This window comes from Perca fluviatilis, chromosome 2 (genome assembly GCF_010015445.1).
Source record: "Perca fluviatilis chromosome 2, GENO_Pfluv_1.0, whole genome shotgun sequence".
Classification (NCBI taxonomy): Eukaryota; Metazoa; Chordata; class Actinopteri; order Perciformes; family Percidae; genus Perca; species Perca fluviatilis.
In genome coordinates, this window is record NC_053113.1 from 34,239,564 (window position 1) to 34,256,880 (window position 17,317).

Sequence of the window (17,317 nt, forward strand, 5' to 3'; positions counted from 1 at the left end):
TCAAAGGGTTCTTGGAGTCACTTTACACAACATATGTTTCCTTGTATTGTTCTCAGGCTTTAATAAAATGATGTAGCACTTGGGCAAAAAAATACAAAAGAGCATTCCATAACTTGAAGCCAGAATAGCAAATATCTCCACAGCCACAGTGAACTTCCCAGGAGAGCTGGCATATGCTGGGATAAAAGTGATCCATACTGTGCAGAATATCAGCATGCTAAAAGTGATGAATTTGGCTTCATTGAAATTATCAGGCAGCTTTCGAGCCAGAAAAGCCAGTACAAAACATAACATAGCTAAGAGCCCAATGTATCCTAACACAGCCCAGAACCCTACAGGTGACCCCAGGGCACACTCAAGAATTATCGTCTCTTCATAATGTTTCATATTTCTGAAGGGAAATGGAGGGTTGCTTGTCAGCCAAAGTGTGCAAATTAAAACCTGTATAAGAGTGAAAGTCAGAACAGTGAGTCTCTGCTGTGTAGGCCCAAACCATTTCATCACATTGCTGCCTGGAAGTGTCGCTTTAAAAGCCATTAATACAACTATTGTTCTTCCCAGAACACAAGAGATACAGAGGACAAAGGTGATGCCGAATGCCGTGTGTCGCAGCATGCAGGACCATTCAGAGGGCCGGCCTATGAAGGTCAGAGAACACAGGAAACACAGAGTCAAGGAGAAGAGCAGCAGGAAGCTCAGCTCAGAGTTGTTGGCCCTAACAATCGGAGTCTGCCTGTAGTGGAAAAATATCAGGGCAATAGTCATCGACAGGCAAGCACCGAAGACAGAAAAGGTGACCAACAGTGTACCCATCAATTCGCTGTAGGTGAGGAATTCAATAGCTTTCAAGTCACAGTTATTCCTCTCTTCACTGGGCTTGTACTCGGGATGGCATTTGTCACATTTCACTGCATCTGAAAACATAAATATGTTTAGGCTGTACAGCACACACATCTTCAGATAGACCAGTAAAGTGCTGGCAGTGATTTTGCCCAACAGAAACATGATGAGTGCTAGAGTAAAGGCTAGGAATCCTGCTGTCTCACTTGTACTGTTGCTGAACTCCCCGTCAGCACAGGTAATGCAATCAAAACAGCAGATAGGCTTGCCCTTGACAAAAGCCCGGCGGGTCCCTGGCAAACAGCTCTTACTGCAAACAGACCTTGGTACCTGCATCACAGTGACAGCATTAAAAAAAAATTCATAATAACTTCCAGACTCATAATCATGTTAATATGGTGATTAACTCAGCAGTTTGTGCATTGCTTTTGGACATATTTATTTAGTGATCACAAGATCGTTGTTGATTAATTGTTGATTATTCACAATAAAACATTTAAAAATTAGGGCAGGTTGTCCACATTTACTTACTTCAAGATTGTCACCTGCCCAGATGGCTTGCACATCTGCTTTCATCTCAAACTGCTGACCCTCAGGCTGGGAGGCATCATAGAAACCAATGGTTTCAAAGACTATGTAACCTGCCTCATCAATTTGCCAGTTTACCAGTGCATAACGAGCCACAGGGTCACCAAACTCATTAAAGAACACATTTTCACCAGTCTTAGTAGTGAAATTGACCTGTGTCAGGTAATGCAGCACCTGCAGAGAAACAGTGACGTTGTTATTTAACTACATCATCATTAACGTATAGTTTTGATTTAGGCACAGCATTTTGTGTTTTATGTTTACCTGCCATGATTGGACATTTTCCCTATCAGCACAAGTATTGTTCTCAAAAGGTCCCTGTCCGTCTTTGCATGTAAACAACATGTCCAGTGCATGAGCGACAGCGTATGTGGCCTTGTAAACATTATTTAGCAAACCGGCATCTGAAACATCTGTGAAACGTGAGTTTGTGTTCCACAGAGACTCCTTCCCAGTGCAGGCAGCGACTGAAACCTGAGCTTGAGTCTCTGCTTGGGGAGTCAGGGTGCAGCCAAACACAGTCTCCCAAAGCTCCACCAGTCCCTGGTCTCCAGGTGTGGTGGAAGGTCTGCTGTTAGCCAGGAACTCCTGCAGTCCAGGGATGTGTGCATTTAGTGCTGCAAAGCCCACTGCCCCCTGCACCACAGCGTAGTTTACTGGAGAGGCGATATAGCGATAAGTGATCCAGCCCTCACTGCCCACCCACTGCAGGCCTGTCACATTCTGAGCATGAAGCTCCTTAAAAAGTATGTCAAGGTCTGTGCCATCAGCAAATGCCACTATTACCTTCGAGGTGGATTTCTTTATCATGTCAACCACCTCTAAGAACCATTTCCTGGGATCAGTTCTGTATATAGCCACTGAGTACTCAACACACACACCTTCCCTTTCTGCTGCTTCTAAGAAAGTGGCCATGCCACCATTCCCATAGTCACTATTAGTTCTAATAGCCCCTACCCAGGTCCAGCCAAAGTATTTCACAAGCTTTGCTAGAGCTTTGCTTTGGTGAAAGTCACTAGGTATGGTTCTGAAGAAAGAGGGATAGTCTCTTCTGTTGCTGAGACATGCACATGTGGCTGAATGACTGATCTGAAATAAAAAAACAGAGAAATAGCTAATTTTTAGATGCCTTCATTGCCTAATATGAATCACACATGTAATAAAACATTTTCACATATTATATTAAACCTCATTCAACAACACCAATTCATTTTTGGCAGAGAGCATGCATGTCCCCAACACTCACCACAGGTATATGGAAGGGTCCCATGGTGCGTGCAATACCTATTGTAGAGGTGGATGTTGTTTCCCCTATGACAGCATGCACATTTGACAGTTTGCTACAGCTGCCTTTACCGCTGTCATACCTATTCATTAGGTTAAGCGATGCACTGATGGACAGAGGGATACTGGGACAGGAGTCAAAGATCCTGTAACCAAGTGTCACTCCGGGCAGCAGATCTGAGCTGTTGTTGATCTCCTCTATGGCAAATATCATAGTGTACGCATACTGAAGCTCTCCTGGGTCCAGTCTGAAAAAAATAGAGGGACCAAATTGTACACTTTGTGAAAAGTAAAAAGAAATGTGAAGCATACAATGATTTACACTTCATACATGAATAAACAACATATATTCTTTTCTTACCCTTCACACTGGATTGTTCCTGGGTTGACTTGGAGAGCTGGACTGACACTGACTGGGTTCTGATGAAAGGAGAAAATTCCTCCAATGTTGATGTCTCCCTCTTTAGAAAACTGAGAGACTACTTTTCTCCCATATGTTTGACACATAGGCTCCCATCCTCTGACAGCCAGAATGGAAAGAAGTAGCAGATCTGCTATCAGCAGCATAGTAGCTCACCTCAATCTTTACCACCCAAGGTCCAAAGATAAAACCTCTCAACTCTGAGCATTTTATAGGAAGTTTCTTCTAACTAGCACAAGCCACGGGGGCCTGGATGCAATGTAAATACTGTGTTTCTGTCCACCAATGGCAGAACTTGTGGTGTGACTGACAGATGGATGGGCCTATTAGAGGGCCTACAACATTTGTATGACATCTATGTTTTTCCTGCATCCATGGGGATATCTGAGCTGTTGTTGTGTATTGAATATTCTATTTCAGTTAAGAATTTAAAATTTGAGCTAAATGAGAATTAAAAATGATTTAGGACATTGGGCCAACATATGAAGGAGATCATTTTCTCCTCAAAATATACAAAACTATCCCATTCCTCCAAGGAAAATAAACCCTAAATTGTTAAATTTAACAAGGAGCTGAACTTTAATCAACACAACAAACTCAGAACTTTCAATTTAGAATCCAGCTTCATAACACTGCACTGAAATTGTTTATTGCATTTAAAAAAAATACTGCAAATATGGCCAGTCCCTCATTGCGATTAGTGGGCACATTGTTTCCATCCATCAAAGACCTACATCTAAACAAGCAAATGAGGCAGAACATATATTTAAGACATTTATTGGACTTCTCTGGTCATGGCCTGCAAAGTCATATTTAACCCAAAGCTTTTAATAAGTAAATACTAAAATAGCAATTCAGACATTCAAGTGTTACTATTCTGTATACTCGTTTATAGTGATATTGATTGGTTTCTCCCCATCATATGTTTTTTTGTATTTTTCTCTGGTTTTAACAGTAAAATATAACATTTTGGAGCAAATATACAGAAGAGCAACCCAAAGCTAGAGGCCAGAATGGCAAATATCTCCACAGCTACAGTGAACTTCCCAGGAGAGCTGACATATGCTGGGATAAAAGTGACCCAAACTGCACAGAATATCAGCATGCTGAAGGTGATGAACTTAGCTTCATTGAAATTATCAGGTAGCTTTCGAGCAAGAAAAGCAAGGATGAAGCATAGCACAGCCAGGAGTCCTACATACCCCAGCACAGCCCAGAACCCTATAGGTGAACCTAAATCACATTCTAGAATTATCCTTTCAGTGGCATGAGCTGTATTTTTGTAGGGAAATGGCGGGGCAAGAGTCAACCACAGCATACAGACTAACACCTGCAGTAAAGTACAGCTAAGAACACTTGTTCTCTGGAGCGGAGCAGAACACTGAGGAACTGTGTTTGCTGGCCTTTTCGCCTTAAAGGCAATCACCACTGCTATGGTTTTAGCCAAGATACAAGACATGCACAAGGCAAAGGTGATTCCAAAAGCTGTGTGTCGCAGCATGCAGGACCACTCAGAGGGCTGGCCTATGAACGTCAGTGAACACAGGAAACACAGAGTCAAGGAGAAGAGCAGCAGGAAGCTCAGTTCAGAGTTACTGGCTTTGACAAGAGGTGTGTGACGAAACCAAAAGAAGACACATGACACCACCAGTGTTAAACTTGCTCCAAACAATGAGAAAGCAGTGAGCAGGGCGCCCATGGTTTCTCCATAAGATAGGAACTCGATCACCTTTGGAACACACTGGCTGTGTTCTTCATCTGACCAGTACTCCAGTGGACACCGTGAGCACTCGGCAGAATCTGAATGGAAAACGTGAAACACTGAAATGTGTTCATGCTGTAAACTGCAAGTTAGGAGAGCAGAGCTCAAATTAAAATAAGCACTGGCTGTATTTAGTGAAATATATATGAGAGCTACTGGGAAGTATTTTGTATATATGTGTATATAATTGCAGATAGGAAAGCTTCTACTCACTGCTGAAGTTGCTTATCTCCCCAGCAGCACAGGCGATACAGGAGAAACAGCAGATGGGTTTGCCTTTAATCACAGCCTGCCGGAAACCTGGCAGACAACTTTCACTGCAGACAGACTGTGGCCTCTGTAACAACATCACAACTCATCAGTTACTTAAAGTTGATAAAGCTGTAAACCAAATCCATAATATCATTGGTCCAATTTAATTAGAAAACTCTAGTTTAAGCTTCCTAGATCAGAAAGAAACACCTGGCACTTGATATTTCAGTTTGCAAAATAAATCTATTTATATTTGTGTGTCATTTTTTTTCCGTTTATATAGTATGACTTCCTCAGCAATGCAAAATTGACCTATTTCTAATTATGGAAATGGCTCAGGGAACAGTTATTACTTTTAAAATCAAGCTCCACTATGAGTATTTAATACATAACAAGTTTGATACCTCCAGGGATTCGGCAGCCCATGTAGCGTTTAGTCCGTTCATGGTAAACTGCTTTCCATTTGGTAGTGAGGCGTCGTAGCTCCCTACAGCCACAAACACAATATCTCCTGCTTGGTTTCTCTGCCAGTTCACCAGCTCATAAGTCGCTGTAGGGTCTCCATTTTCATCAAAGTACACACTTTCTCCTGACTGAAGAGTGAAATTCACATCTCGGAGGTGTTTCACAACCTACCAACAGAGAACAGTGTTGTATAATTTAAAGTACAGGGAATTGTTAATTATTTCAAATTATTCACATCATTCATGAAGGCGACCTCTGACCTGTTTTGACTCTAAAGCATCTTTCCAGATACACGGGTGATTCACCACTTTGCCACTTTGTCCACATTTTAACACGTTATGCATGGCATAAGCCACAGCATACACAGCCTTATACACATTGTTAGATATCCTTAGCTCCGACACATCTGTGAAAGGATTTTTGATGTCCTGTAGTCTCTCAGTGCCAGAGCACTGGGTCTGACCATGTGGACTGGATTGGAAACTGCAACCAAATGTGGCTTCCCAGAACTCTCTCAGCAGATTATTATAAGGGTCTTGACTTGGGTTAACCTGCAAAAGAAACTCTCGCAGGCCTGTGATCTTTGATTTTCTGATGGTGAAGCCCAGAGACCCTGTCAGAATTCTTGAGTACCCTTTAGTGGCCAGATGACGTGCTGTAATCCAGGACTCACTGCCCACCCACTGCAGCCCAGTCAAGTTCTGCTTCAGAGCTTCCTCAAGCAGAATGTCCATCTCACCCTGGGCCAGGAACGCAACTAATACCCTGGCACTGCCGCTTTGGATAACTCTGACTACCCTGGCAACCTGCTCACTTTGATCAGTCCTTGAGATGGCCTCTGAGTACTCAATACAGACCCCTTCCTGACTCGCAGCTGTGATAAATGTTGCCATGCCATTGTTACCATAATCATTGTCACTTCTAACTGCACCAACCCATGTCCAGCCAAAGTGCTTTACCAGTTTTGCCAAGGCTCTGCTCTGATGGTAGTCACTAGGGATGGTTCTGAAGAAGGAGCGGTACTCCTTTTTGTTACTCAGACAAGCACAAGTGGCAAAGTGGCTGACCTAACAGAAAATAAAAAGAGGGAAACAAAAAAACAAGAAAGTATTAAGTGACAAAAAGTAAGGGAAAATGTTTGTCTCAACATGTGACTTTAGAGTCAGTCTGCTGCATCTGTGCAAACCCTAGAAACCTTAATCACAACCTGAGCAGAGATGTGAAACTAACCAAAATACTAATCAGTTTATTTATATATATATATATATATATATATATATATATATATATATATATATATATATATATATATATATATATATATATAGTGATCTAGATAAGCCTTTTTGGAAAAAAGAAGATGGTGAAATCAGTCAAAACTAACACAAATATTACTAATATGTACCACTGGTATTTGGAAAATCCCTGAAATTTGTAGCATCGCAATGGTTGAGGAGGACTCAGAGGCTCCGACGATCGCATGAACAGATAACTGGCTGGAGCAGGTTTTTTCCAAAGTCCTCTCTGGCCCATTTATTAGACCCATCACTGCACGTGTTGAAGGCAGATTTGAACCACAGCCATCAAATATTTTATACCCAATTGAAATATTGGGCAGCAGGGAGCTGCTATTGTTGATCTCATGAATGGCAAAAATCATTGTTTGGGCAAAACGAAATTCCCTAAAATTTATCCTGAAAAGAGTAAGAACAATTTTCACTAACAGTTTTTCAACTTTATGTGACTTTTTTCAAGAAACCAACAAATAAGAAAAAAGACAACAAACATTACCTTGAGCATTTGAGAGGTTCTGGAGCATCTGTGAAGGTGAGCGGAGGCCTTGATATTTGGCTATGGATGGAGAAAACTCCTCCAATAGTGATATCTCCTTCCTTAGATAACAGAGGAAACTCTGGGCTCCCCAATATCTCACAGAGCGCAGTATCTTCCTCTGCTCCAAAGGCTCCCACAAGAAGCACAAACAGTAACATTACATAGAGGCAGTCAAACATCTGGCACAAACATGTACACACAGACCTGTACTCTGTGATGTTTGATTCTATTGCTGACCAAAACATGTATCTCCTTTCATGGGCAGAGCTTTATACTTCTGCAGATGATGACGATTGAGGTCCTCTTAGCGAATCACTGTATAATGATGTCAGATCGCTTTGCTTTTTTTTTTCATTTGAAATGGTTTATTCTGTTTTTAAGACCATTATGTCATTATTATTGTAAGATGTAAATTAAATTGTAGGAGGATGTGATGATGGGGAACACATAATTTAAACCCACTTTAGTTGCAAACTGAGGATATCAAGAAGCTATTTGCCAAATCAGTGAAAAGGGAAAAACGGGAAGTCATTTCAGAGTCAACAATTAACAATTCTAAACGGCTGCATGTCTTTGGACTGTGGGAGGAAGCCGGAGAACACATGCTAACACAGGGAGAACATGCAATCGCTACACAGGGCCCAAGCCGGCCAGCAGGTTCAAACCCTGAATCATGTTGTTGTGAGGTGACAGTGCTGGTCACTGCTCCACCTCAGATGAATAAGTGAAACAAAATGTGAGGCTGTGCATAAGGTTTTAGACCCAGATACCAAAAATGAGTACACAAGAGTGTATTGCCCTGACACTAGTCTCACTTTGCCAGACCATACTCCACACGCTGCGGAGGATGATCTGGCTAGTCCACATAGCAATCCAGGATGGGAGAAAAATGTGCTCTGGTTTATTGGCATTTCTTCATTTCATCTGGCTGCAAAATAGCCTCGGGGAAGGAACTTGTTTTGGTGGAACGTGTACGTTCAAAAGTTGTTGTAGTTGTTCGAGAGAAAACTCAGATTGGACAGATAGTTTAGCTAACTGTCTCAATTTACCCTGCAGAGATCTGAGGAGCAGTTAACCATAGTCCTCAGAAATCCTTCGGAGTTTAAAATTCCAACACAAAGAAAGCAGAAGGAAACAGACATCGGCGAAAAGACATGCATCCAGCGGAATTTCCTGCAGCATCGGAGCAATCCCAAAAGTGGAATTTCGTGGATATAGACTACCCTGACACTGATGTTGATATTCATGTAAAGAACATAGTGATGAAGAATATAGCTTTAGAATATGCTGTATAAATTGTATGGTGCAGTATATCTGTGCAGAGGCAGGTAGTAGTGCATCAGTGTAAATCACTCAACTCCTCTTGTCTGTGCTCAACCATATGCATCATGTGTGTGTTTATGTGTGTGTGTGTGTGTGTGTGTGTGTGTGTGTTGGGAGTGTGGTTGTAAGCATACATGCTATCATATAATGTGTTTATTTAATATTAAACAACATTTTTATGTTAATAAATCAATACATGAAAACATAATATGCCAGCCTAGTATTCCTTAAGGGTTACGTCTATATTGGATGATTCTACACCTCAAGATTAAGTACAATGCCAATGCTCAGTGCCAATGAAGTTGTTTACAGTGTGGACATTATGGTGGTGGATGGTGCTAACATGCTAATTGTTATGCTAAACACCACATGCCCGTGCTCAACCATATGTTGAAAAACTTATGTACAACCTCATACTCTCTCTCTCTCTCTCTATATATATATCTCTTTCCATGTCACTCTTGCTCTCTCTCCAGTTTTTCCACCCTTACTACTTATTTGGAATATCTACAGTATTTGCCTAATCTGTTTATTTTCTATTTGTACCATAATTTATTCTTAATGTTCATGTTGAAATGTTGAAATGTTTACTTTACATTTGTACCCTCCTTGTATTTATGTTTACTTTTGTGTTTATGTACTTAATGTACTTATTTTGTTTTGGAAAGGGTTTATTTAAAATGTGTCTGAATTCATTCATTCATTCATTGTTATGATTCAATGGTTGTTAGCATGTATATTAGTGTAGTAATGTGCTTTTTTTCCTGTGTGTATTTCCTGTGACATTACAGCCTACTAGTTATGTTGTAATAAAACCCTGAAAATATGCTCAGTAAATATTCTATATCTATATCTTATGCTTGCATGTGACTTTTGGTTGCACTTTCAATCCACAGACCACTATTGTGCCCTTAAGGCCGGGACACATATAGCCGACGGGCGACCGTTGACAGAAAACCCCGTCGATATGATCAGTCGCGTCCCCGAGGTCCAAAAAACTGCCACAGAACAGACCAAAAAGACGAGAGGAGACGAGACGTAATACATCCCCATAACAGCAGGCGGCGCTAATCTGTAATGTTGCCCAAGAAATGAAAACCGGTAGCTGATTGGACGAACGCGTCACATGGGTTTGTTTTCTCCGGATATTGAGAGCCAGACTGTCATGGCGGCCGTTCAGAATACGATCTCATATTGTACTAAAATAGTTCACTGAAACATGTTTCTGAAAACATTTTAAGCGAGAAATAGGCCATGCAGTTGCTGAATCTGTCTTCATTTCAGCTCAACAAAGGTCAGTTTAAAAGATTTTCATCAGATTTTGAGAGACTGTAGTCACCTCATACTCGTCATTTCCGGGTGAGTCCCGATTTCCCTGCTGCCGACCGAACATGTCAGGTCGGCCAAAATGAACGCCGACAGCCCCCCAGACGGACGACGGCATGGGACACACCGAACAGATTTGAGTCACTGACCTCGCCAGACTGTCCCACGGCCGATAATCGGGTTAATGTGTCCCGGGCCTTAAGCAAGGCCCTTAACTCCCAACCTGATTCAATTTAATTTCATCATCTACTGTATATGTTGGGGTACTAAAGACAGAACAGTCTGTGTGGGAGAGGCTATAGTGTCAAGTTCAGTGACGACAGTGTACATGGTAAAGTCTTGCACTGTATCCACGGAAGCCCCGTTTTGACCTGAGGTCCGTTCCAGGTATCAGGTTTAACAAACTCTGAGTGTAACCCTGATGTCTGAGTTGATTTACCCTGAGATAGGAAACTCTGAGTTTTCGGTTCCAGAACAGCTGATTTGAGTTGGTTCAATCAACTCGGAGTAGGTTCACTCAGGGTTACGCGCGTGCACATAAGGCAGTATGAATGGAGCCATGATTCTACGATTCACCATGGTAACAACCACAAACAAACAGGTCGGCGGAAATACTCATGCGCACAAACAGCGAGTTTGAACATGCATTTCGTTAAAAAGCGGCTGCTGCTGCAAAAGAGAGAGAATTGGTGTGGGAGAAAATTGCTGCTCGAGTCAATGCTTACGCATTAACACTGTATTAATTTCATATTTAATCACAGTTAACTTATAATATTAGGCTACTGGTGAAAACTGGAATTGTAGGCTACACCTATAATTTTATTTAGGTGCAATCCTGCGGGCGAAAAAGTAAACTATACTTTAACTATCATTAACAGAACTATAAGTATAATCATTTATTTCTTTTTAATGGCTCTCACTGGTTTGTGTCCAGGGAACACTACAAAAACGTTTAAAAAAACGTTTCAGAGCGATCACACTTTTCTGACGGCTCTACATACAGTGGCTTTACTATTACAGTATGATCCGCTGCTGTTATAAAGAAAACTGCCGTTTGCAAAAAACGTAATGCGACACAAAGAATCTGCTGGGATGTTAAAGCCTTTCCACGATGTTGAACTAGTGGAAGGATAAGGTATCTACATATCTAATAGACTGTGATAAAAAATACCACTCAAATCGGTTATGTGGAAATGAAAAAACATCTAGTCGGGACTCAATATCATCTCCCGACGTAAACTCTCTGAATTAATACAGCTTTTTCATCAACGGGATCGTCGACAAAAGGACATGACATGTTTGAGAAAAAAAAAATGTTATAGTCTGCCTAACATAAACCAATACGTTTTTTTATTCATGCAGATAACAAACTGCATTAAAATGCGCCTGATACAGACTGAATGAATGAGGAAATGAGTTTCCCCTCCCTCTGAGAGGGAGGAGAATGAGAGAAACTCTGAGAGGTTTCTTGAAGAAAACCTGCTCCTGACCAGGTTAGGTTCACATACTCAGTTACCATAGTAACTGACTCCAAGGTTAAGTTACCTCTCTTTCTGGAACGGAAAAAACCCAGAGTTTCCCTCAGCTCAGGGTTAACAAACTCAGAGTTTTCACTAAACCTGCTTTCTGGAACGGGCCTCAGGTTATAAAATCTGATCTGAGTGATTGGATCACAAGCGGACAGCTTAGTGGATGAGGCATTGAGGATGGATTGAGATCCAATCACTCAGACCACAATCAGCGATGGTCTGGGCCACATGTGGCCACATAAGTCTCTACTGTGCAGGCCCTAATTTTGCTAATTAAAATAAGGAGACAAGAAGTCATGGATAGTTTTTAAAGTTTTTATTCATTTATATGAAATTCAAATATTATTATTAGTATTTGTTTACATCTTTATTGTAGCAGCAGATATAGATTCAATCAATGATCTAAAAGAAGTAAGAGTTTATCTTACAGTCAACCATGTTGAATTGACTTTATCAAAAATATTGTTGCTTTGTAGCTTTTGGGTAGATTTTGATACAAACAAAGGAAAGCTGAATAATACATATAAATTAATAGTGTGCTCAGGTCAATGAAAAATATCAAAAACAATTCGCAAGCTAATTGAGATTTAATTGGATCCCATTTTCCCCATCAGATGTTTTTTTGTGTTCAGTTTAGGTTTGAATACAATAATGAAGCATTTTGGTGCAAATATAGAGAGAAGTAGCCCATAACTGGAGGCCAGAATAGCAAATATCTCCACAGCCACAGTGAACTTCCCTGGAGAGCTGACATATGCTGGGATAAATGTGATCCAGACTGCACAGAATATCAGCATGCTGAAGGTGATGAGCTTGGCCTCATTAAAATTATCAGGTAACTTTCTAGCCAAAAAGGCAAGTACAAAACATAGGACAGCAAGGAGCCCTATGTATCCTAACACAACCCAGAACGCTACAGGTGATCCCAAGGCACACTCAAGAATTATTTTGTCCTTATAGTGTTTCATATTTTTGAAAGGAAAAGGAGGGTTGATTATCAGCCAAAGTATGCAAATTATAACCTGTATAAGAGTGAAAGTCAGAACAGTGAGTCTCTGCTGTGCAGGCCCAAACCATTTCATGATATTACTACCTGGAAGTGTGGCCCTGAAGGCCATTAACACCACTAAAGTTTTCCCCAGAACACAAGAGATACAGAGGACAAAGGTGATGCCGAATGCTGTGTGTCGCAGCATGCAGGACCACTCAGAGGGTCGGCCTATGAAGGTCAGAGAACACAGGAAACACAGAGTCAAGGAGAAGAGCAGCAGGAAGCTCAGCTCAGAGTTGTTGGCCTTTACCAAGGGAGAGTCCTTATTGAACAAGAATATAGTGGCCACAATTAATGTAAGAAGCGCACCAAACAAAGTGAAAAACACAAGTGTTATACCCATAACCTCAGTGAAGTAGAGGAACTCAACATTTTTCAGTACACATGCATCTCTGTTTTGATTGGACCAATACTCCTCAGGACACTTTTTGCAGTCATTAGAATCTGTAATAGAAATATCGTCACTATTATTGTAATTTTATCACTTACATCCGAAAAACGTAAATAAGAGACTGTACAATAGTGGATTTTAACATGAAACACAGAGTATGGAAAGTAAACAGTGTATGCAATTTGTCATAGTAAAGGTCAGCGGTACATATACCTGTGCTGTTGCTGATTTCTCCCTCTGCACATGGTATACAGTCATAGCAGCAGATTGGCTTTCCTTTCTGAAGGACTTTGTATGTTCCAGGATGACAGCTCTCACTGCACACTGACACAGGCAACTTTGAATTAAAAAAGATAACAGATATTACGTTTCTAATAATCATTCAAGATGAAATATTGTCAAACTACCTGGCAAAGCCCTGCATTACATCAATGTAGATTTTACAGTGAATTATGATATTTGCCTCTGTCTTCTCTCCAGGCCAAATTATGGCTTCAGTCTTGAGGACAAACTTCTGTCCAGGGGGTAGGGAGGCGTCATAATAGCCGACAGGTTTAAACTGGACTGAGTCATCTGATCCACGCTGCCAGTTCACCACCTCATACCGAGCAACAGCTGCTCCAGTGCTGTCAAACCACACCTGGTCCCCGTTCTTAATGGTAAAATTCACCTGCTTCAAAGACTCCACTACCTAAAAAGCAGTAAGACAATACGTCAATATAGAAATGACCAGAGCTAAGAAATAAACAGTTTAGTAATCTGTTCTTTTTACCTGCCAGGGAGTAACCTTTACAGTGTGGTCACAACCCTGACTTTTGAAGCACTTTAGAATGCTATGCAGAGAATGGGCCACAGCATAAATGGCTTTGTAGATGTTACTGGAGTATCTCAGCTCTGCCACATCATCATCATAATCTTTAAGGTCAATCAGATGGTTTTTTTCTTTGCATTGTGGTGTTTCTGTCATTGTGGCCCTGTTTGTCTCCTTGCACTTAAACTCTGTCTCCCAGAAATCTTTAATTAAAAAATCATCCAGACCACTGACATTGGCCTTTTGCACAGCAAAACCCAGTGAACCTCCCAGCACACTAAAGCTGGTAGGAGTCACAAGGCTGTCAGCAGTGATCCAGGCCTCCACACCAACAAACTGCAGACCTGTGATGTTGTGCAGACTCAACTGCTCTAGAAGGTTGTTCATCTCTACATGGGCCAGGAAACCAACAATGACCCGGGCAGTGCTCTTTCGAATCACTTCTACCACTTTCATGAGTTTTTCTGGTTCTTCCCTGTGAAATTTCTCTGTATACTCAACACACACTCCTTCTTCCTGGGCTGCAGCAAGGAAGATGGCCATGCCATTGTTGCCATAGTCACTGTCGCTGTTGACTGCCCCGACCCAGGTCCAGCCAAAGTGCTTGACCAGCTGGGCGAGTGCTCTGCTTTGATGGAGGTCGCTGGCAATGGTTCGAAAGAAAGAGGGATACTCGTTCCTGTTGCTCAAACACTCACAAGTTGCTGAATGACTTATCTGAGAATACACAAAGAGAGAGAAAGAATAAGAAAAGTTTGCATGTAATATACACATTGATATACACAGACATCAATCTTACCACTGGTATATTAAATGGTCCAGTAGTGCGGGAAAGCACAATGGTTGAGGAGGATTCAGACTCCCCGATAATAGCATGAACAGCTGATTGACTAGAACAGCTCTTTCCCGCAGTCCACTCATCACTGTTCAACAGGGCCATCACAGCACGCATGGAGGATACTGTTGAGCCACAGTTGTCATAAATACGGTATCCGATCGAAACATTGGGAAGAAGAAATTCACTTTTGTTTATTTCCTCAATTGCAAAGATCATGGTCTGTGCAAATCGAAACTCCCTGAGGTTGACACTGAGATAAGAGAAGAAGAGAAAACTACAAACTTGTATTCACTGTGACAGAACTCATAGGAAAATATTTTTTTACAAATCTTGAAATTACCTCGAACATGTGAGACGTGTTGGTTTCTCTGTAAAGGAAAGTGGAGGTTGTGTGATTTTGCTGTGAATGGAAAAGGCTCCCCCGATCATAACATCTCCCTCTTTCGACAGCAGAGGGAACTCTTGACTGCCGAGGATCTGACAGAAAGGAGCTTCCATCTCCGCTGCTCCATCCGCTGCTCCAAATGCCAACAGGAGCCCCATGAAAATCAGCCCTGCTCTCACTTCTGACATTTTCCACTCCCAAATGTTGATGGGGCAAAGCTACCCAGTCATGCCAGGGTCAAAGCAGACTTAAATGCAACATTTTATAATCTTAGTTGACGGCACGGTGAGCCTCTTACTGTACTAACCAATCAGTGATACCGGACAGTCTTGATTGGGTCTTGGAATAGAAGTATTGTGTGACATCATTGTGCCATGGCAAGTGTAGCTACTAGTTACCTTGCAGATCAAGTTTTTTGTACACAACATCTGATACATTATAAAAATTATGCATTATTGTACATTAAACTGTCAAACGGTGTATGAAATAGGAACAATTGCTTCACAGTAACCAACTATATATTGTAATATAACACTCTGAAAGCTGCCATTTCATTCTGCATAACTAATACTTTTAGGGGGCTTTCATACCTGCCTTATTTTGTTCAGTTAAATCGCACTAGAGTTCGTTTTCCCCCTTGGTCCGGTTCGTTTGGGCAGGTGGGAATGCAGCAATCACACTTGGATGCCCACCAAAAATGGACCAAACAAGCGTACCGAGACCTCCTTGATGAAGTGGTCTTGGTATGCTTTCAATCGAACTCGGGAGCGGTTCGTTTGTGGTGAGAAGGTAATCGGACCTCGAACCACACAAACTACTGTACGTGTACTCCACTGAGCTAAATGGCTCCTGTAGTCAGAGCTGCTTTTCAATCTAAACATGCAAACTGTAGCAGCTTGCAGTGTTTCTTTCACAGAGATACAGTCCTGCTCATGAGTATAGGAACCCCTGCTAAAGTTGACTAAAAAGAGGAATAAAACAATCTTTTGGAAATTGGTCTAATGCCTTAATTAAAAATAATTGCCCCATATCATCACATACCCTTCACCATACCTAGAGATTGGCATGGTTTTATTTCAGTTAGCCTAATAGCTGGTTTGATTTGCATTGAGAGATGATTTTATGGAAAGTACCCCATGCCAATCTCTAGGTATGATGAAGGGTATGTGATGATGTGGGGCTATTTTAATTCCAAAGGCTTAGGGAACTTTATCAGGATGCATAGTATCCTGGATCCATGAAATAACTGGCCTTAAAAAATAAAAATCTGCCTGCTTCTATGGGAATTTAACATAGGGGTGTCTATACTTATGCCCCCTGTATTTTAAGGAAGAACATTTATTTACGATACATTACTCATTCACAAAGAAAATTGTTGTTCTCAAAGGTTGGATTTTTCCAAATTTTTTTAATTAAGGCATTAGATAAATTTCCAAAAGATGATTTTTTTTATTCCTCTTTTTAGTCAACTTTAGCAGGGGTTCCTATACTCATGAGCAGCACTGTAGACTCACGTCACTCGCATCTCCGTGGTCAAACCAGCCGCCACTAAAGTTGGAGACAGACACTGGCACAGCAGAGCGAAGTCTAGGTAACATTGTCTGATTATTTAAATGAAATGAGCTGGTGGAGATGCAAGAAATATGCACTAGCCCAGAACACAGGACCTTATTCCTGTATTTACTTTCTTGCTCCGCTCCAGACACATCTGACCAATAAGCAGGGTGAACATTTTTGTGCTGTGTTTGTAATGACGCATTTTGGTACGCTTGGATTTTTCCAGGTGTGAAACTGAACCGAACCAAGGGGAATCCGCTCCAAGATTACAAACTCATCAACTGATTCGGACCAAAGCAAATAGGTGTGAAAACATCCTTAGTTTTTTTTAGGTTACAACATTTTTCATCACATACAGCAAACATCTCCTCACTATCCACTAGTTGTCTGTCCCCTGAACACACTGTAAAAAAACACGGTCTCTGTAGACAGCCCAGGCTCCACAAACAGCAACAAAAACAAACTGCGCCAGCCTACCCCAAAAACCATAACAAACAGTGTTCCAACCAATAACCAACAAGAAGGAGCTGGTTGAGTCATCACTGCAGCAGCGTTAGCACGTAGGCTACTTCCACAATGCGTATTCATGACTCCACCAACTCTTTCTTGTCGGTTATTGGCTGGAACACTGTTTGTTATGGTTCGTGGGTAAATAACCTGT

General features: G+C 41.4%; 3 protein-coding genes across 4 annotated transcripts; all 3 read right to left on the reverse strand.

Annotated features, from left to right (window-relative positions):
- On the reverse strand, positions 1 to 3,140 carry LOC120549730 (extracellular calcium-sensing receptor-like). Its single transcript, XM_039786837.1, has 6 exons — positions 3,074 to 3,140; positions 2,675 to 2,960; positions 1,693 to 2,517; positions 1,372 to 1,602; positions 1,047 to 1,170; positions 1 to 914 (listed from the first exon to the last, which is right to left on the reverse strand). The coding sequence occupies exons 2-6, from the start codon at positions 2,924 to 2,926 to the stop codon at positions 1 to 3; spliced, it is 2,346 nt and encodes a 781-aa protein (XP_039642771.1). The 5' UTR covers positions 2,927 to 2,960; positions 3,074 to 3,140.
- Positions 3,141 to 4,022: 882 nt separating this feature from the next.
- On the reverse strand, positions 4,023 to 8,519 carry LOC120549685 (extracellular calcium-sensing receptor-like). 2 transcript variants are annotated; one of them, XM_039786777.1, is made up of 7 exons: positions 8,495 to 8,519; positions 7,404 to 7,566; positions 7,018 to 7,306; positions 5,873 to 6,679; positions 5,552 to 5,779; positions 5,109 to 5,232; positions 4,023 to 4,933 (listed from the first exon to the last, which is right to left on the reverse strand). In XM_039786777.1, the coding sequence occupies exons 3-7, from the start codon at positions 7,270 to 7,272 to the stop codon at positions 4,023 to 4,025; spliced, it is 2,325 nt and encodes a 774-aa protein (XP_039642711.1). In that variant the 5' UTR covers positions 7,273 to 7,306; positions 7,404 to 7,566; positions 8,495 to 8,519. The 2 variants fall into 2 exon arrangements, with proteins under 2 accessions (XP_039642711.1, XP_039642702.1); XM_039786768.1 differs by lacking the exon at positions 8,495 to 8,519 and having other exon boundaries at positions 7,404 to 7,624.
- A 3,691-nt stretch (positions 8,520 to 12,210) lies between these two features.
- LOC120549699 (extracellular calcium-sensing receptor-like) lies at positions 12,211 to 15,235 on the reverse strand. Its single transcript, XM_039786790.1, has 6 exons — positions 15,055 to 15,235; positions 14,676 to 14,964; positions 13,838 to 14,593; positions 13,529 to 13,756; positions 13,279 to 13,402; positions 12,211 to 13,118 (listed from the first exon to the last, which is right to left on the reverse strand). The coding sequence occupies exons 1-6, from the start codon at positions 15,210 to 15,212 to the stop codon at positions 12,211 to 12,213; spliced, it is 2,463 nt and encodes an 820-aa protein (XP_039642724.1). The 5' UTR covers positions 15,213 to 15,235.
- Between the last annotated feature and the right edge of the window lie 2,082 nt (positions 15,236 to 17,317).

What these genes read in the sequence shown, in the direction of transcription:
- LOC120549730 (XM_039786837.1), bottom strand. Translation starts at nt 2,926, where the DNA reads ATGATATTTGCCATAGAGGAGATCAACAACAGCTCAGATCTGCTGCCC. An exon ending in GACCCTTCCATATACCTGTG is followed by an intron (nt 2,518 to 2,674) that starts GTGAGTGTTGGG and finishes TTTTTATTTCAG; the next exon opens with ATCAGTCATTCAGCCACATG. An exon ending in GGAGTTCAGCAACAGTACAA is followed by an intron (nt 915 to 1,046) that starts GTGAGACAGCAG and finishes TTATGTTTTCAG; the next exon opens with ATGCAGTGAAATGTGACAAA.
- LOC120549699 (XM_039786790.1), bottom strand. Translation starts at nt 15,212, where the DNA reads ATGGAAGCTCCTTTCTGTCAGATCCTCGGCAGTCAAGAGTTCCCTCTG. An exon ending in ACACGTCTCACATGTTCGAG is followed by an intron (nt 14,965 to 15,054) that starts GTAATTTCAAGA and finishes CTCTTATCTCAG; the next exon opens with TGTCAACCTCAGGGAGTTTC. An exon ending in AGAAATCAGCAACAGCACAG is followed by an intron (nt 13,119 to 13,278) that starts GTATATGTACCG and finishes TTTCTATTACAG; the next exon opens with ATTCTAATGACTGCAAAAAG.
- LOC120549685 (XM_039786768.1), bottom strand. Translation starts at nt 7,624, where the DNA reads ATGTTTGACTGCCTCTATGTAATGTTACTGTTTGTGCTTCTTGTGGGA. An exon ending in GGGCTGCCGAATCCCTGGAG is followed by an intron (nt 5,233 to 5,551) that starts GTATCAAACTTG and finishes ATGTTGTTACAG; the next exon opens with AGGCCACAGTCTGTCTGCAG. An exon ending in GGAGATAAGCAACTTCAGCA is followed by an intron (nt 4,934 to 5,108) that starts GTGAGTAGAAGC and finishes TTTTCCATTCAG; the next exon opens with ATTCTGCCGAGTGCTCACGG.